This window comes from Danaus plexippus, chromosome 2, assembly GCF_018135715.1.
Source record: "Danaus plexippus chromosome 2, MEX_DaPlex, whole genome shotgun sequence".
Lineage (NCBI taxonomy): Eukaryota > Metazoa > Arthropoda > Insecta > Lepidoptera > Nymphalidae > Danaus > Danaus plexippus.
In genome coordinates, this window is record NC_083537.1 from 7,865,808 (window position 1) to 7,885,208 (window position 19,401).

Sequence of the window (19,401 nt, forward strand, 5' to 3'; positions counted from 1 at the left end):
TAACTCTAGAGTCATTTAAATTATTATGTTTATTACTTTTCAGTGTTGAAACATGAACATGGTTAATTAAAAATGTTGAAGAAAAAACAATTTAAATTTATCGTGCGTTACCTATACCGTATACCGTTATTGCTTTTATGTAATCAACAAAATTAATCATGTCCATTAAATAAGAGACGATAAATCAGAATATCGCTTTAAAACTGAAGCTGTGTTGGGACGGATAAGGATCAACGGTCTATCAGTCAACGCATGATATTTTAAAACCGATGAGACGATGCTAGAACAGATCGCTATTAGTTCGCATATTTAATTAGAGAGCTCGTTCGCTAGGCTTTTGAGGCGGCAGACAAACTGGTATCGTGACTGCGGCCAGTGAAGCGGTTTGTTGATAGTGTCAATTAGCGGTATCGAAGCATACAGCCGTATCAAGTTATCCAGGCCGACCCCTCGTCAGTCGCCGTATCAGAGACTCGCTATTGGCGGGGTGTCCCTCTGGGCGGAGTCTTTGGACCGCTACATTTTTTGTTGTACACTTTTGTATGCGTAGGCGATGAGCATCCTTTACTCTCCACCAGTCGTCTGAAGGCGTCGGTGTGTCATAGTTTATCATTGTGTAGCGTCACGTTGAACGTTTATGAGCTGTAAATCGGCCGGCTGTGACTTTTAAGGACTTAGGAGTTGTTGTGTTACAAGTTCATCTCTGGTGAGTTTTTTTTTTTTTTTATTTTACGAGCATTTTATTAAACGCTCTAAACGTTTATAACAATTTGATAATATAATTTTAATTACCATTTTGATTGACGATAACGGCTATTGAATATCTATGTACTATGTATATGTTAAATAATTATAATTTTGGTGATTTATTTGTATGGAAAAAAAATTATTATTTAAATTCTAAATTAATATTTATATTATTTTATGTAATAAGAGATGAGTATTAAAACAAAATTACGTTCGTGATGATATTGATTGGCAATGATTCACGACTACGAAGGTACTTGTAAATCGTCGACACGGTATAAAATCGAGAGGTGTCTGTTTGTACATAGAAAACTATTGATTACATTATACAAAAGATTGTACATATATTTCTTATAACGTAATCCCACGGTCACTAACTGCATATAAATTCATTCAATAACTAATTAGTTGAACTCATTATATCTGTGATTGTTTGTATCGGCACTATAAATCAGTTCACAAGGCAAAGAGCCCATCGTGTTTTTCTGTCAAAAACACATAATATTCGACATTTTAAAAGCATTTGCATAATTAGGTGAATTTTATTGCTTTATTGAATTAGGGCCGATGTCAGGCCCAAAATTGAAAGCAGCGGGGGTTCTTGTGTTGTTAATTTTGTTTATAGCTTGTATTATGGTCAGCTTTGAATTTTATTCTCATATCTCATACTCTATAAACGCTGTTAGATCCTGTATGGAGTTCAACAATAGCTTTTTTGTTGTTGTTCTCATTTTTATATCACTTTTATAGTATACCGTAGCGTTCTGAACATCGTTACAACCGTTTATTAGCCACTAACTCTATGGTAGTCGGACGACATTAAACGTCATTCTTTAGAAATGTTCACGTTTATTAATTTGATCCTCTCATACAATAACCATTACGATTTTCATAAATTTCCATAAATTACAATGACTTTTTTATTTATTGAATATTCTATAATTTTTAATCCAACATCTCTTAGGACGTTAGGAAATCGGTTCATTACGATGTTATAGATTTTAATGAATAAAATCTTATAAATGCGTGAAATATTTTTTATGCAAATCATTTGAATACAGTCGGGAACAAAATCGACTGGTAGACGTGCAACATTGTGCTGTTAGATATCTTCATTAATATTATAAGCTGCCTCACGTATTCCTTTAGTGTTCACTAAATTGAGTTCTCACACCACAATGGTTTACGTAATTTTTTTTATAAAAGGGTTGGCCGATCTCAATTCGATTAACGTCACCAGTTTAAATAGGCCTTCAGCTTGCCCTTGATGCGGATGAAATTGGTTATACGGATGCTTTCATCGTGAGGTCAGAAATCTTTGTTCCTACCAACCCTCACCGTGACTTGCGGAAGCCGGATCGCGGGCATTGATTGTATTACACTTAATTAGATCTTAATTAACATTTAGATTTTTCTCATTACACGCTACTCCGAGCTACCAGCGGCGTGTGTAATGGGAAAGTCAATTTAAGATCATATCTATATTCTTTGATGTCAGTAATTTTTTGTTCTTTCATTATTCAGTGATGAAATTAGATCATTTTTTTTCAACACAGATTGATTGTAACGATTAGTGATTCGATCTTAAATTATGTTGTGTAATTAGAAATATGATATTACACTAATTCTTTCATAATAAAATTATTTTTAACTCCGTTATAACTATAGCATGTACCTAACGGTTTTTTAGATACAAATATGTACATGTACATTATAAATTACAATGTCGTTGTTACAACTGATACTGTAGTTTCACTTACAGGTCCAATAAATAAACATTTCTAAGGTCAATCTCGTAAAGCCACATATAGTGCGTCACGGTATTTTATCCCTGGTAATAAATTAAACATTCTTTATGTATGCTGAGGGATTCTGAACCTAATTGTGTTGGAATAGAAGGGCATTAGTTACATAGTAGCAGACAGGCATCAGTCAAGGGTGAGTCAGACACTTTGTTGTGTTATCGCAGGTTTAGAGGTTATAATCCGGGACAACATTAATACTTAAGCCTAATGGACAAAAAATATAATCCACCTTCTGACAGTCGAAATGGATTGCAAAATGGCTTTTACCTTGTTTATTGTTTCTTGAAATAAAAGGTTTACAAACAGATTTAACGTCTCACATAATATTAGAGCGATTATCAAGTTTCAAGTGTGAATCTACAATAAGTACTGCAGTCAAAATTATAAAGGCTTTCATGAGAGTGTGCCCTAGATATTGTGTAATAGTTTTTCGGACACATAGATTTTAGGAAAGTGAGAACAAATTAAATGAAATTCTGGTTCGAAACTACGTATATACGTAGTGCATAAAACGGACGTATAAAAATAGGCATTATATCAAATCTCTCTCTCAAGTGAGACGTATCAAGGATCAAAATAAAACTTTCGAGTATGTGTATAAAAAGTGCTAATCCCGACGGCGCCTGATTTCGTCGCGCCATTTTTACACAGATTATAAAAATCTCCTGCATCCGGTTTGTATTCTCTTTATTTGTTTGACAAATCGTTTTTGTATTTGCAAATTTTTGTACTCATCCTTGGCTACTGATTTGAATTCTCAAAATGGTTAATTTGGCGTTGTTAGTTCAAGATCTTTCATTGTGTTCTAGTAATCGCAGCTAACACCTACAGAAATTCTAACAGGAGATTATCCTGTATTCACGTAACTAAAATGATTTTCTAAGCTTAATTATAGATTATCTGTTCAAGTAGATAATATACAGAATCATCGGATCAATTCCGAAAACTCAATAAACATTTATTAGATATAAGTAAAGAAAACATTGCATTAACATACCAATTAAAAAAGTTAAACAATCTTAAATTATTTAAAACACGTAATTACAAATTGTATTATAGCTACGACAAACAATTTATATGTTAATCGACTGATAGTTTATCTCCTACTGAAATTATAAGACAATAGATATACACACACACACACACACACACACATATATATATGTACATATTATCTAGACAGCTGATGAATATATGTGTACATATGTATGTAGCTATGTATGACTTCAATTATTTACTTTCATTTCTTCTTCAAAAATCGCTTAAAATATTCACATGGAGAGTGGTTTTAATGATAAAATAAAAATATTCAATTCCTACATCCATTAATTTATCTCACACATAGGTACATCAAAATAAAATGACAATGAAAAAGATTATTAACTACACCAAAAAAAAATCCCTAATACGTCAATTATTTTTCAAATATTGAACAAACAGACACAAATTATCAATATATATATAAACTTGCACAAACTTAATTCATGGAATCGTAAATTTATATTGAATTTTATAGCGAAATAGTTAATTGAAATGCCGTAGTTACCGACTGTTTAGAATAATAAATATATTATGTGATAAATAACTGGTTTTATAATACAGAGAACGGTCCCAGCCGATCGTAAAGTAACAATATTGGTGTCATTAAAGCGATAATTATTCTCAAACAAATTTCAACAAAATTACTCCGATCGGAGAAAAAAAATTTACAATTTGACTAATGAAGCGTCGCTGAACATCTCGATAAAAACTGCTGGAGTCAGTTAGATCAATTTTAATGTACCAATATTGGAAGCTGGAACCACTCAAGCGTTATGTTCGATTCTTTAATTTAATTTTTTTTTTTTTTGATTTAAACCATTTTTTATTCATACAATACCGAATACAAGAGAAACTAATTTAAAATTTCCAATACTTACATTTCTTATCATATTCAAAAATGGAACAGTTTAACGTTTATAAATCAAAATATTCTTAGGCTTACAAAAAAAGTGTTGCCCGATCGGAGTTCATGAAATATTCATAGCCAGTGAGTGACGTGACGGCCCATAGCAGCGAGTGTCAAGATGTCGAACGGTGAAACAGATGTCACGGCAGGTGGCGTCACGCTCTGACAATGGAGTAATTCGGTGGAAAAACCTTAGTCAAACTAAACCCTAGTTATGCTTGAATGGCTCGAGTAATGGTTAAATTCTTTTAATGCTGAACGTACCATTTTATTTAGTTTTTCATGACTTACGCATCCTATGTGTCTTTGTTAATTCACACAATCTTTCACAATACCGTTTATTCGTTAATAATGAGCACAGTCTAAAGAATTTCAATTCAAATAAGTAGTCCTAACATTTTAAATGAATCGACAAGGTAAATAAAATTCTGTGAATGAACGCGAATTAAAAGAAAAAAGTTGTTAAAATTAAATTGTTGTTTAATTAGATCTTTGTTACAGTCTAATTGTTAGTTAAATGTTAATTAGTATAAGTTATATTTATTTAACGGTTTCAAATCGAGAAAACTTTCAGGCTTTGGAGTTTTTTTGGTAGGTTTATGATTTTATAGATTTAAATACACCTGTCAAATAATACCAAAACATCATATTATTAAGTTGCCGGCAAAAGTTAGGTCATGTATAAAATTGTTAACGTTGGGGACAGAGAAAGCGGACGTGCACATTGCAATTTAGATTATGAAATGCGATACCGGACTTAATTGTGCTTGTCTTTGTAATCGGGTTATTAATAAAATACAAACATACAAACATTACTGATATTATATAAAGATTGCTATCGATTTACTATTGTACTATGCTAACGGTAATATTTACGTGGAAATCGATGACTATGCATGCTTATACAATAAAGACATATCATTTGTTATTTGACCACATATATACTTGTTTTACGTTTGTCATTTTTTTCATTGCGATTATAGTTGCATATATATTGGTACAGAACAAAAAGATGGGAGTGTCTGATACCGGTTCATCCGCTACTCCTGAACTACCAGTCCACGATATCGATCGGCCAGGGTCGGGTAGTGGAGTCGATGACGAAGACATCCCGAGGAGGAAACAGAGGAGGTACAGAACGACCTTCACCAGCTACCAACTAGATGAACTGGAGAAAGCCTTCGGAAGAACTCACTATCCAGATGTTTTTACAAGGTATGCGTCACCTCAACATTATCATACCAGTTTCACCAGTAACTTTCTTGCTCAATACTTCCAACAGTCTTTTTATATTTGATAAATCTAATCATAAGATGACATAATCAATATCAAGTTGCTGTAAAATCTATTCGTACTTGAATTTTGTGCAAGAAATAATATATAATCTTAATTTTAGGGAGGAATTGGCTCTCAAAATTGGCCTCACTGAAGCAAGAATACAGGTAAATAAAATGATTTTTTCGGCTTAATTATCTTTTAAATATAAGAAACAAGTCGAGATCGTTTTCGCAAAAGCATAAACACGTGATCAAGCTCCTCGAGAAAGCGATGTTAACGGTGCAAATGCTATTTTAATTACATATAAACAAGCAATCGGCATCTTTCAAGATCCAAATGTGTTGAATGTATAAGAAATGAAGACATAAAACATACCTACATGATAATATGCGGTTTTGTAATTAAGAAAATTACGTATCAACAAGAAACGCTATCTTTTGATTTTTTTGCGTAAATACGCTATATTTTCAAAGTTTATACGCATCTCATATTAGTTTTTTTATATAAAATAGCATTCTGTTGGATGGAAGAAGGCTAAGGTTTGTGCTATACGGCCTTCTGTTTAGGAACACGAATAAAAGTTATACGCAGTTTTTTTACGTGTCTCTGCATTATTAATGTTGCAATATATGCTTTGAATAAACATTGCGTTGCAGCTGATTGTTAATTAATTCTGCTATAAAATGTATAATTGAGACAGACATAATTAAATATATAGTAACCATTAATTACAGACATAAAAAAACACGGAAATTTACATCGAATCTACAATTTATTTCTTGTTTAAAACTAAAGCCTTTTGTACACTGTCCATTTAAATTTTTAACCAATCGCTTTCATTTTATACCTACATATGAATGTGTAATAAAGTGATTTTTTCCATATGGAGTATCCATTCTGTGCAAAAAAGCCTTTATGAATAATCATAGTAAGAGAGACTATGATCACGCCGCAACAGAAAATAAAAGCAGTATATATGTATATATAATCTCACAAGAAACAAGCACATACAAATTATATAACAATATTCATACAATTTAATTTTAAAAACTAAAACCAAAACCATGTAACTACGTTAGTGTTAAAAATATATGTTTAACGATACTTTGATTAACGATAATGATACGTCGAGTCACATTTAATTTCCCGAACGCAATTGTAATTTTATATTAAAATGCATTGCAATGATTGCGTCATTACGGTTTGTTTACGTGACATATAAAACATATGTTTTATACGTAAATTACAAATTACGGAAAATACTTTATTGTTCGTAAAGGTATTTTATATACTTGGTTCTATTTCAATCGTGTTCAATAATTTATTTCATTTATGAAAATTTATTCAGACAATATAATATACAGGGTGTTTATACGAAACATTAAATATAATTGTTTGAGTTATAATATTATTGAATTACAATCAATTAGACGGTAATAATACGAATTGCACACTCAATGGACTGTTTTTTTTATAACCGTGTAGGTATGCATTATATATTCAGTACCGACTTTTAAGTAACTTAGAATGTTATGTCTTAATACGTCTTAACTTAAATTCCGGATGAAGATTATATTAAGGTTTATATATTTTAACTTAATCTAAACCGGGAAGTTCTTGATGGAATTTATACAAATTTGAAGTAATCCGTCTTCTTACTACAAGTTATTAATTCTAGTTCAAAATAACTAATTAATCTTCTTATCATTTAATCTTTACGAAGCTTTATTTTAATAAAAATAAGTTACATTTATTATTAATATTATTTATAATTTAAAGAACGCAGACACGTTAAGAAAATTGATATCGGGTAATACTTACGGCAACTTAGACTTTCGTTAGGAGAGGTTTTAATAACACTACATTTTTTTCGGGTGTCATTTTAACTTACTTCATTTATTATTTAACATTTCAGCTTACATTTAATTCATTTTTCAGCATCCGTGATACTTTCATCACGATTTCTCGTGACCACATGTAAAAAATCTAAATAAAAAAAAAATCTCGTGATAAAATGTAAAAAAAAAAAAAAAAATTTTATTTATATCATCAATTATTCATAGCATTCCTTTCCATGGTCTCCTTTATCCGTTCTTTTCACCTAACTCATTATCTTTCCTAGGTGTGGTTTCAAAACCGGAGAGCAAAATGGCGCAAGCAAGAAAAGGTGGGTCCCCACGCTCATCCCTACGGCGGATACTTGGGAGGACAGCCTTTGCCCACAGCCGCAATGCCAGTATCGCCACACTCACTGACACAACTTGGCTTCGGATTGAGGAAGCCTTTCGACAGCTCCTTGGCTACATTCAGGTAAAATGAATAAAAGACATGACAAATCACAGATAATGTAATCATAAAGATCATATACAATGTGAAGAACAGGTTAAAAACCATTTAAATGTATATTTCATGCAGGTATGCCAGTAGTCCACTGTTTGGGACGCAATACCTACCACCGCTGACCCGGCCTCATCTATTCGGTGCTCCGTTGTACGCCACCTCGCCAGCTCATTTTCATTCTCTTTTCGCTAACCTAACCGCACCAGAACCACCGCGCGCATCACCCGAACATTCCCGATTATCCCCCGAAGTCACCCGATCTCCATCTCTTTCTCCCCCCATCTCCCCCGGTAGTGAAACTCTCCCCCACGTTGAAGATGTTAGAAGTTCCAGTATAGCAGCCTTAAGGCTAGCTGCGAGAGAACACGAATTAAGATTAGAACTGTTGCGGCAAAGAGCCGATTTAATTTGTTAGAATATGTTATGAAATAAAATGTAAATATTTAGATGTAGGTAATTATTTTTATTATATATTAGTTTAATTTAATTTTTCATATTAAAAATTGAAAATAAAATGACGGCATTGCATGCGTTTCTAAAGGTTAAACATTGTTTCTCTCGTGTAGATTATTGTTATAAAATACAGTGGTTGTTTTTGTACTGGTATCTTCTATTACTTTAAGATGTACACTAACAGTTTTATGTATAAAATAAAGTATTTTAGAAAATTAAACATTTTTTTAAGCATGAACTTTGAATTTTTATTTAAGTTCCACCGCGGTTAAGCGAAAGCGTCAGTTTATTTTACAAATAAGTATCCATACTGGGATTACAAATTTATATATTATAGTTAATTTCGACCGTCTGTCTATATCTTACAATTTATTTACTAAACTGACAATAAAATTGTAATGTAATTTGTTAAGGAGTTAGTTGGGTAAAGAAAAAAAAATTACATTTTAGATTTGGTGAAAATTTAATCCATAATTTTATTATTCAAAAGCTAGGAAATTTTATACAAAAAAAAACACATTCATATTAAACAGTTTCCTAATCTAGCAACAGTTAAAGAAACGTTATAGAATTTCGTTGTATGATTTAAAAAAAAATTTGTCATATAGTTTTATAACTAAACTAAAAAACAAGGTAAAAGGAATTTTTTTTATTAACAAGCTATAGATACATAATAACAGATTCCTATATAAAATAAAACCGGAAAAGTTTTTCCTGATTTCTTCTTTGCTAACATATTAAAAGAAAAAAATAACGTTTGTTGAAGTTAAATGCTTTGTCATAAAAAAATATTCCGTAGACACTCTCTTTTCCACATCAGAGACGTAAGCGTGACGAGTATTTATTTTATTATTTAGCTCTGCATAAAACAACAACGAAAGTTATTATAGGGTGTCCCAAAATGAACGCAAGATTGCGTTAATTTTGATTAAAGATAATCTTGCGTTAATTTTGGGACACCCTATATAAATAATATATATAAGCTTGTTCATTTGTCTTATATGTACTTATAACAAATTTGGTTTCAGTGAATAAAAGTTTTACGCACGTCGCTGGGATATAATAATAGTAGGTAATTATTAAATCTGTGCATATTATTTATCCCGAGATCATTAAGTTACCGCAGGTCCTAGGTCAATATAGTAATTGGCCACGTAGATACCCTTCACGACCTTGGGATGTGAATCAAGACTTGAGTCACACCTTTATTACGCTTGCGTAATAGATTCGTCTTCTCTCAGCTTTCAAATTTTAAAGTTAACTTATAACATCCGTTTGAAATATATTTTTTAACTTAATGTACAGTACAGTCTTATGCAAGAGTTATAACTTATAATGTTTAAGTCCGACTGCAGTGATATTATCTCAAAGACTTATATCCAATACACTAATTATATTTTTTTATTGACCTTATATTTATTTCCAACAATATTGATGCTTATGTCACTGTCATTGTATCTATTAAAAGTGACGCAACAAATCCTCTTCGGTTTCTAATAATACTTAAAATGTTTTCTAAACAAAAATTATTATTTTTTATACACAGCAGCATTATTTACGAGATATTGAATTATGTGACAGTTTATTACGATTGTAAATTTATTTGATCGTCTTTAATCCTCTGACAATAAAATTAGATTTATTTACAATATTACATTATAAAAATAACCGGATAATTTGAATGTTTAAATTGTATTTAATACTTGTGTCATTTCATACATCGATTCTGTATAAAAAGTACAAAAGCATAAAACCTCAATCAGCAGGATAAACTAAACGCGAATATTTTATTATCTATATTTCACACGATACAGCCGATGTCTGTGATGTATTTTTTGATCAGCTTAGTGGACTTTGTTCTCGTTTGCTTATTATTATTACTATAATAACCATAATAAGATCTCATAGCGTCACTTGATACGATATTGATTCTTTTCCAGCTACGTAACACTACTCTCAAGGAATTATCAAATGTATCAATTATTATCAAATGAGTTGTTAATCGCTTAATGACCTACGTTACTAAGCGTTCTGCAACTTATTTTTATACACCTAAAATATGTTGCGATTGTTTTAAACAAATGCTAAAGTTTTGTTACTGTTTAGTATAACAACGTTATCAGTTACTATTTTGTATATTTTAGAAAAGAACATATACATACAAAAAAACCACTCATTCTTGGAAGATTTGCCTTTACATAAATAGCTATGCTACACTAATGAGATTCCATTTTGTGATTTTTCAACCCATTTATTGCCTCGTGTTTATTAGCCGATGTGAATCATTACTTTGTATATAGCCACTTCGATTTACAAGCAGAATTACTATCAGTTAATTCTATTTAGTCCTAATATATAACAACATTAATGAAATAAAAGTTGATACAGTTCACGGACACAGTCTTTTCACGTGTAGCTATGCACATATTTCTTGGCTACAAGACTAGTTCGTTTGTATAAAATCATAATATATAAGGAAATACACTTTAAATATGGAGCCTAGATATAAATGTGATCATGTCGCTTCAAATACAGTTACATATATAAGTTTGGATTTTTATATGTAAAATATAAAACCTATATATTTTAAGATATATTTTTAGAGCATATTAGATACATAAATGATTTGGTACTATTTTTCTAGATTTTTTTTATTCTCATCAGATATTCATATATCTTGTTACAGATTAATGTTGTTTAAAAATTACTTTTCACTTGTTCTGCTATAAAAATATCTACTTATATGTTTAAATAAATTTCTAATGATATTTTAGTCAGGTGTATGTAGCAGTAATTCTAAGTACTGAGATAAAATGAGTAATTTGAAACTCAGATTCATAGCCAGTGTTCAGTTTTGATAACATTTATATAATATATTTATTTTATAACAAAAAAAAAAATAAGATAAGGTTCGATATTATGTATTAAATTATATGACATTCTTTGTTTTGTATATTAATTTCACAATAAAATGTTTACCATTCCAACAAATTCCAATTAGCATAACTTATAAGTCATAAAAAGCCAGTCATTTGGCTAATTTATTTAACTTTGACCTCCATAAAATTTGAAAAATGTTAAATAATCGATAGATTCCCTATTATATTTGCAGTTTACATAAAAAAAAATATTTTAACTTAATCCCTGATTTAAAAATTTGAATCTATGTGTAAAATACAATTTACACACGAGCTGAGCTTCCTTATATGTTTATATTATTAACCCATTAAACGTCAATTGTTATTTGTCTTTTGTTTAACATCTTGCTGTTAAATAAAACCTGACGAAATAAACCTCTTTTTATGACTACTCAAATATATAAATATATATTTTAAACCACACTAAATTGGAAATTTCTAAGTTCCATATTTAATTAAGAAAAATTTATTATACATAAAAATTAATGAGTCCTAAGTAAAATATGCTGTAAGCATGTCTTATACAGAATTCTATAACAAGACAGTCGTAAATGTCTCGTTAACTTTAGTGCTGTGATTATTGGGATGGCAGAGAATTCCCAATACATCCTGTCACTGAAACGTACTATACAGTACTAACAAAGACTAATAGTAAGGACAATTTAGACATCCAAAGTTACAAAAAATCCGACTAGGCTGAATTTTGGTGCGATTGTTCATAACACTATTCACTATTGTAAAGGAAATTTCAAAGGCCACAAAAACGGGTTTTTAACGATTTCCAGCACAACGGTAAGTTCTATCATAAAATTAGTTCAGACAAAAATTGTAGATCAGATAATTATGTATAAAAAATGCCAAAATATATTTTTTTTTTACTAAGAGGCGACGTTTTTGAGATATAACGATTCAAAAAATTGAAAGAAAATTTCCACGCCACCCTAGAGGTAGCGTTTACATTAATATCAGCATTGTTTGCAACGTATTCAAGAAGTGTGCCATTTTCTGGTTGTAGAACATGAGGAGGACGATGAAAAACTGCTGCTGCTTCGTACATTATTGTACCATTATAAAATGAAAAAAATTGTATAATACGCTTAGACTCAAACCGTCGATGAAAAAAATGAGAGACCTAATTGTAATTTAGGCTTAAAAGGCCGAACGGCAGTCATAATATTATGGCTGATATTAGTGCATATTAATTTAAAATGATCTAAATTTAACTTTAATTTTTTTTAATTATTTGCTCCAAACAATGTGTCAGTGACTCCGGAATTTTATTGTTCAAATCTTCAAAAAGGCGACCTGCTGGATGGTAGTTATAATTATCTAATACGGTGGATTGAATATCTTCCCGAATTATTGCAGTAGTAGCTTCTAGAATTCTCAATCGTTCTTTTTTTTATTTGTTTTTTTATTTCGTGCCAAGCTCGATTTGAAATATCATGATGATAGTCTATTAAGCATATAAAGGTTGATGTTCCTGATTTATCAGTGATAATAATTTTAATTAGATCTAAGACTTTCGCGACTTTTATTCATTTAAATGAAACTGATAGTTTTCGGATAAACTACACTGGATTTATTTTTGTAAAAAACTACATACTCCTGACGTTTCGGTTACTTTTCACTCACATCTCGTGCTGAAAAGTAACCGAAAAATAAATCACGTGTAGTTTATCCGAAAAATATTAGTTTCACTTAGACAATAATTCTATCACCATACCTCAATTTTAATCGAACTTTTACCGTCCTGTTATCTACGGTTGTAGTTTTACAAAAATTTTTCAACTCGTTTAAAGTGAATTAACAGTGATTGCTATTTTCGATGCAAGTGAATATTTCCTCCATTGCCATATTCGTAGACTCATCTATAATATGCTTAAGTTACAATGACCGATAGAAGGATATTTTTGCTTGTATTACGGCTTCAGTGATGTATATACGTGGTGCACTTATACATATTATAATGATTAAAACTCTTTAGATTTTTTAAATCGTTACATCTCAAAAACGGTGGTTGATAGGAAAAAAAGAATTTAGACATTTTTTATAGATAATCATTTGATCTACAATTTTTGTTTGAGCAAATTTTATGATAAAACTTACCTTTATGCTGAAAATCACGAAAAACCCGTTTTTGTGGCCTTTGACCCCGACTAATTTTTTTGCACGTGCCGGATCGATGAGGACTTTTCACATTTCTTTTATGATAGTGTATTGAACAATCCTACCAAAATTCAAACTAGTCGGAATTTTTGTAACTTCAACCCTATTTTTTGGTCTAATTTGACTGGACTATAATTTGTCGCAAATATATATAAACATTACGGTTTAAAAACTTAAATCTTTATTATATTATTTTAACAACAATTCTAGGTTTCACCTAATATCATTAGGCATATTTTGATTTTAAAAATCAGTCAGCACTTCAATATTTATAAGCATATATTTCATTTCTAAATAAAAAAATTCTCTTCATAATTTTTATCAACGCCTACTCCCATTAATAAATCCAGGATAGGAATTTATATATTTATGCAATAAAGTTTATTGCCCGCCTTAATTAATGTTGAAATTAAATGAATTATATATTTTAATACATCTAAACATATATAATAATTTTATTGCACAAAATCGTTAAAGAATAAGCCGCTTTTGATTATAATTTTTAATTTACGATTTTATAACCAGTTTCGCAAAATTACATTATAAATGTTAGTAATTATTTGTGTGGCTTAAAACCGTAAACGTTCTAATATCAATTTAATTATATTAATTATATCTATATATTCCTATCCCACAGTTAAAATATAAAATTATTACATAATTTACATTAGAATTATATAATTATATTATATCAATTAACTTACTAATGACTTTAAGGAAATGTTATATCAAAAAAGAACAGCACGAGCTCTCGATGGACAACAAAAAAAGAGAAGTTAATTTGACTAATCAGTACCTATTACTAATTTCAACTTCAATGGATTATATAAAATTTTCTTTTATAAAAATGAAAAAAAAACTTTATAATCGTGATAAGTCCAATTTAAAATTGTGTTGCCAGTTTTAAATAAACCACAATTTTAATCAACACGGGATAAACAAATCACATTATTTTACGGTCAACGAAATATGGGCCCAGAATTGAGCCGCCAAATTAAAAGTTATTTATGTTGATTGAATTCAAAATAGAAAACTATCAACGAGGTGACCGTTATTTATGATATGTTATACTACGAATAGATTGTCATTAATCGATCCTTAACTCGATGCAACAATAATGTTTTAATTCAATCTTAAAAGTAATACGGAATCGAATCGCATACCGATAACGTTATTTTTAAATTCGTCATAATGTCAAATCGTTACGTGCAGACAATAATGGTCTGTATTGTTTTGGCGAGAGTTGTTATTATCGTGTGTGGTATCATTTGAAACCTTCGCTTAAGCTTTCCATTAGCGGGCACGCGCCGAAGTCGATACACGAATGACATTTAGAAGGAACACGATATCAATACGTTTGTAATTCGTCTCGCAGACAATATAAATGGCGTCTAGACGTAAGTCAGTCAATAACTGATAGTGCTAAACGTCGTTAATTTATAAAAACGTGACGAATATCTAATATGTGAAGATCGGTCGTATACGTTTTGATTGTTGGCATTGCAAATCGATATGATTGCCCCGAGTTTTATATCTGGGCACTACATAGGTGCGGAGCGTTAAAGGTTTTTCATTCTTAAATCTTCGCACATTGGATTATTAAGGTAGGTAATTTAATGAGGGACGCGAAACGCTCCGTAGGTGTAACGATTCAGACCTGCTATAAGCATATGGATTACCAACGTTTTTAAACTTTATTCGTGCAAATACAAAAAAAAAATATCAAAATTTTGTACAGACAGGTTCAAAGAAATATAAACGAATATTAATACACATCAGTCTGTTAATATAACAAATTTTATTATGTATACATATACATACATATATTTAACAAATCCTAGCAAAAGACATTAGAACTCTTTTTTTTTTGCTGTATTGGCACGTGTCGACAGAGGGATGCCACAAGCAATCAATGCAAAGCCCACAGCTAAAGAACTGTTCGAGTGTAATGTCTGCGGTCGTTAAGTCGCGTGAATGTACCTGATACTTATCCACGAAAAGGTTTTATATTTTTAAGTACCTATACTATTGACATAAGATAAAACGACCAATTATATTCTATTTCACAAAAAGATTGTGTACGATTAAAATTTTATAGCAATTAAACAGTAATTAGACAATAATTTTAGCTATAGTTATAAAACTTTGATTTTTTTATACGTTTTATTCAATGTTTTTCGTTCTTCGGTTAAAGCAATACGCTGGTGAAATCCGCTATCTATAATTTTGTCCATCCGACCGAGACAATTATGACCAGTTCCGATTACAAAGAAAGTCAATTATTATATAAGTATTTAAAAACTATACAACAAAGTATTTTTTAATAATTTGTAATGAGTTTTTATATCGAACGCAATTGCATAAAACTCTCATTGAATGTTATGTAAAAGGAATTAGAAAAACTTAAACAAATAACTACATAACTATACCCGTTCGGCGTTCAGCTAACTTCAAATTAAAATAATAATAATAACGTAATATTTATAATTAAATGACTTCATAGTATTTTTGTAATGGGACCATTATATTCAAAACAATTAAATAAAACTAGATAAAAAAAAATAATACAATGTTTTGTATGTAACATTTATAGCTCCGTCCGCAAACAAGCAGTTAGCGGTCGCAGCACCAAAATGGCTGACGCACTCGTTATTCCTGCGGTTTCTCTAAACTACGTAATAACAGTCACTACGTGACCTCGCTTCTTGTTATAGTATATGATAAGAAAAATAAGAATATTATATTTGTTTTAAATTCAAATATTCGGTCGCTAACGTTATTTATTGTCTTCTAGTTAGTTCTGCTGGATTCTGACTGTTAGAAAAGTTTCCGGTTATATTGACTAGTTTATATAAAAATAAAACATGCCAGTAGTAATATAATAGTCCAACAAATTTAATTTCAAATAAGGTGTTTTATATTAGTACTAGATAATAATTGCGCGCAACTTTGGTGTTCGCTAACATCAGAGTTGCAATTAGAGAGTTAGTATGTATAAAGTTTATTAAACCAATGCATATAGTAACTAAAATTGCAAATTTTAGCTTGAAATAATCTAGATGCCCACTGCAGCGCCATCTGCTCGCTGATTTGTGAATCTAAACCGTCTGACGCACAACCCAAATGCGTACAAAAAATTTCATTCAAATCGGTACAGCCGCTTAATGGGAGTTCAGTGACATATAAACGTGCTGTAGAATTATATATGTGTATAAAGATTTATAACAAGGAACGTAGTCTAAGAGAGTATGAGTCTAGAGAATTAAAAACTATAAGTCAGGATAGATCCTGGCATTTGTTATTGTTATTGTCTGGTTATGAATTCTAAGTGATGCGTGATGATGATGTGATGTAATTTCCTTATAATGTTAATTGTACAGTTATGGTCCATTTTAGTAACATTTTAGTAAACATTCTTAATTATTTTAACTGGTGAGCAAAGGTCGAATCTAGAAATAAATTACTATGATATATTTAAGAACAATATCTACCTAGCTATGATGTGTCGTTAACATTAGGACTGAGAGTATGAAAAGCGCTACAAATCTACCGAATCTTTTTACTATAAATGGTGATGAATTAAGGGAAATAAGTTCATTAAAATCAGGCAGACACTACAATTTTTAAATGTTTATAAAAAAAATAATCTCCTTTCAAGTTAAATATGTACCATATTTATTACAAATATTGGTTAGTAGGTGTTATTTTCCCTTGAATAGATAAGCGAGCAATTTATTCAAAGCTTTTATTGTTTTTTATATTTTCATTTCATTCACTTCTTCTAAAATCACATTTTGAATATTTCATGCTACATTTGATAATTGACTTACCATATATTTTACTTATAACAAGGCAAGCTGCTACCGTTCAAGCCTACGTCTGCCCTGTTACAATAATTACAAAATGTTATATGGCTAGTCAACCTCCTTGTTTCGCAAATCATCGTTGTTCATTAATTCCGACTACGTACTGGCCTGCGATAAAAAGTTATACTGAAAAAAAAGTTTTACAGGAATATTAAAATATTACTAATATGATGGTATAGATTATAAATTATTTAACATGATTGAATGCATTAAATTTTATAAAATTTTATTATACAGTTTCAAATAAAACTCCATTCGTATTTTATAACTTTATTATACATATGTATTTTTAAATATGGCAGACTGTTTAGTATATGCTTTTACATGTTTGAAGGTTTTTCGTGCGCGACCGTACTTGTACCAAGAGCGATGTAAATTGAATTAGTGGGCGTGTACACGGATTGCGGTAACTGCGCTGTGAGCCACTGTACTGACAAATGAAGAGACCGATAAATAGGCACAAAACCACACGGACACATAAATTAATTACATTACTATGAAATAGAAATAAATTATAGCCATTTGTTTATTTATTTTTAAAATTTTTGTAATAAGATTTTCGTATATATTTTGTTGATATAGATTAATTTTATGTAAACCTGTTAATGTTCACTGTTTATCATTATGGAATCATCTTTTACATTTAATTTAATCTAAATGTATGATTCATTTGCTTTTATCTATACTTCATTGATAAGATGGCACGTAATAAATTTATAGTTATTTATTTGGAGCAAAGCAATACTTTTAATTATATCATAACCTGTTTGTGTTTGCGAATGGCGCCGTCGGAGCGGTGTCCTTTGAAACAAAGCGATTCTGATTATTCGGGAGTGACTTGCGTCTTGCACATGCGCCTGCGCAATGCATGAAATTGGTAGCTTTTACAACTATTATGTGAGTGTTATGAATTCTATTCCTTTATTGGCTTTTATAAAAGCTATACGTATATTGTTATGTTTATATTTATATATTATTACGTATAGTTTAACGAAAATTCGAATGAAACATAAATATGTACTAATTCCTTGTCTCAGCACACGGATTAAATTACGGCCGTTTGTGAAAACTAAATTTAAATAATCAAATTATATCCGATACGCAAGAGATCTACACTCTGCCTGTCTGTTTACACTGGGGTCTTATTATAATTATAATCTAAAAAGTACACACAAAGCATGTACATATTGCCTTATAGCCATATCTGTTACAAGTGTCAGTAATTTGTTTATCCATACCGTTGTAGAAGCGGTCTCTTTGTACTGAAACTATTCAAATGTAAACGATGACTTGGATTTTCTTTATATATTTTTTGATACGATTTATTCAGATAACTATCTCTACATATAGGTATATGCTTTTTTTTACATCTTATGCAATCCCTCATTATTATGAACCAATGTAATAGGCAATTTAACTGTTACTTTCGGTGGCAAAGAAATGTTTGGAATACGTGGAAGTATCCGAAAAAGTTCAAATTATTGTCGTTTACAAATTAAAATTTTAGAAACTAGAAAATATGATAGAGGGATGTATTACGACTAGTTAATATAAAAAAATATAAAAAAATATACACATTACACATACCTACACATATATATATTTATTTTTGTGGCATATAAGTTTAATGTTCTGAGAGACTTGTACAAAATCTTAAATGACCAATTTCATATATAATTCATTACCTATAACTCTATGAATTCTATGGATTGTGGAAGTTAAACTTAAATATTAAGAATAAGTTCATCAACCGAATTATATATACATATATAAAAATTAATATGAAATTCTTTAAAATTTTTTACATAATAAAAATATAAATTTGCTAAAACCAAATTGCTTATTCTAGATAGATGAAGAATACATTAGCGTGGTCT

At 30.2% G+C, this 19,401-nt stretch overlaps 1 protein-coding gene across 2 annotated transcripts; it reads left to right on the top strand.

Moving 5' to 3' along the window:
- The first annotated feature begins 677 nt into the window (after nucleotides 1-677).
- Nucleotides 678-8,809, top strand: LOC116779672 (homeobox protein aristaless-like). Of its 2 annotated transcripts, XM_061529668.1 has the most exons (5): nucleotides 678-706; nucleotides 5,504-5,715; nucleotides 5,897-5,942; nucleotides 7,901-8,088; nucleotides 8,194-8,809. In XM_061529668.1, the coding sequence occupies exons 2-5, from the start codon at nucleotides 5,513-5,515 to the stop codon at nucleotides 8,531-8,533; spliced, it is 777 nt and encodes a 258-aa protein (XP_061385652.1). In that variant the 5' UTR covers nucleotides 678-706; nucleotides 5,504-5,512; the 3' UTR covers nucleotides 8,534-8,809. The 2 variants fall into 2 exon arrangements, with proteins under 2 accessions (XP_061385652.1, XP_061385649.1); XM_061529665.1 differs by lacking the exon at nucleotides 678-706 and having other exon boundaries at nucleotides 5,019-5,715.
- Nucleotides 8,810-19,401: the final 10,592 nt, after the last annotated feature.

Excerpts from the sequence above, each read along its gene's own strand:
- LOC116779672 (XM_061529665.1), top strand. The coding sequence starts at position 5,357 with ATGCTAACGGTAATATTTACGTGGAAATCGATGACTATGCATGCTTAT. Across the intron at positions 5,943-7,900 it reads TCACTGAAGCAAGAATACAG|GTGTGGTTTCAAAACCGGAG; the intron begins GTAAATAAAATG and ends TATCTTTCCTAG. Across the intron at positions 8,089-8,193 it reads AGCTCCTTGGCTACATTCAG|GTATGCCAGTAGTCCACTGT; the intron begins GTAAAATGAATA and ends TATTTCATGCAG.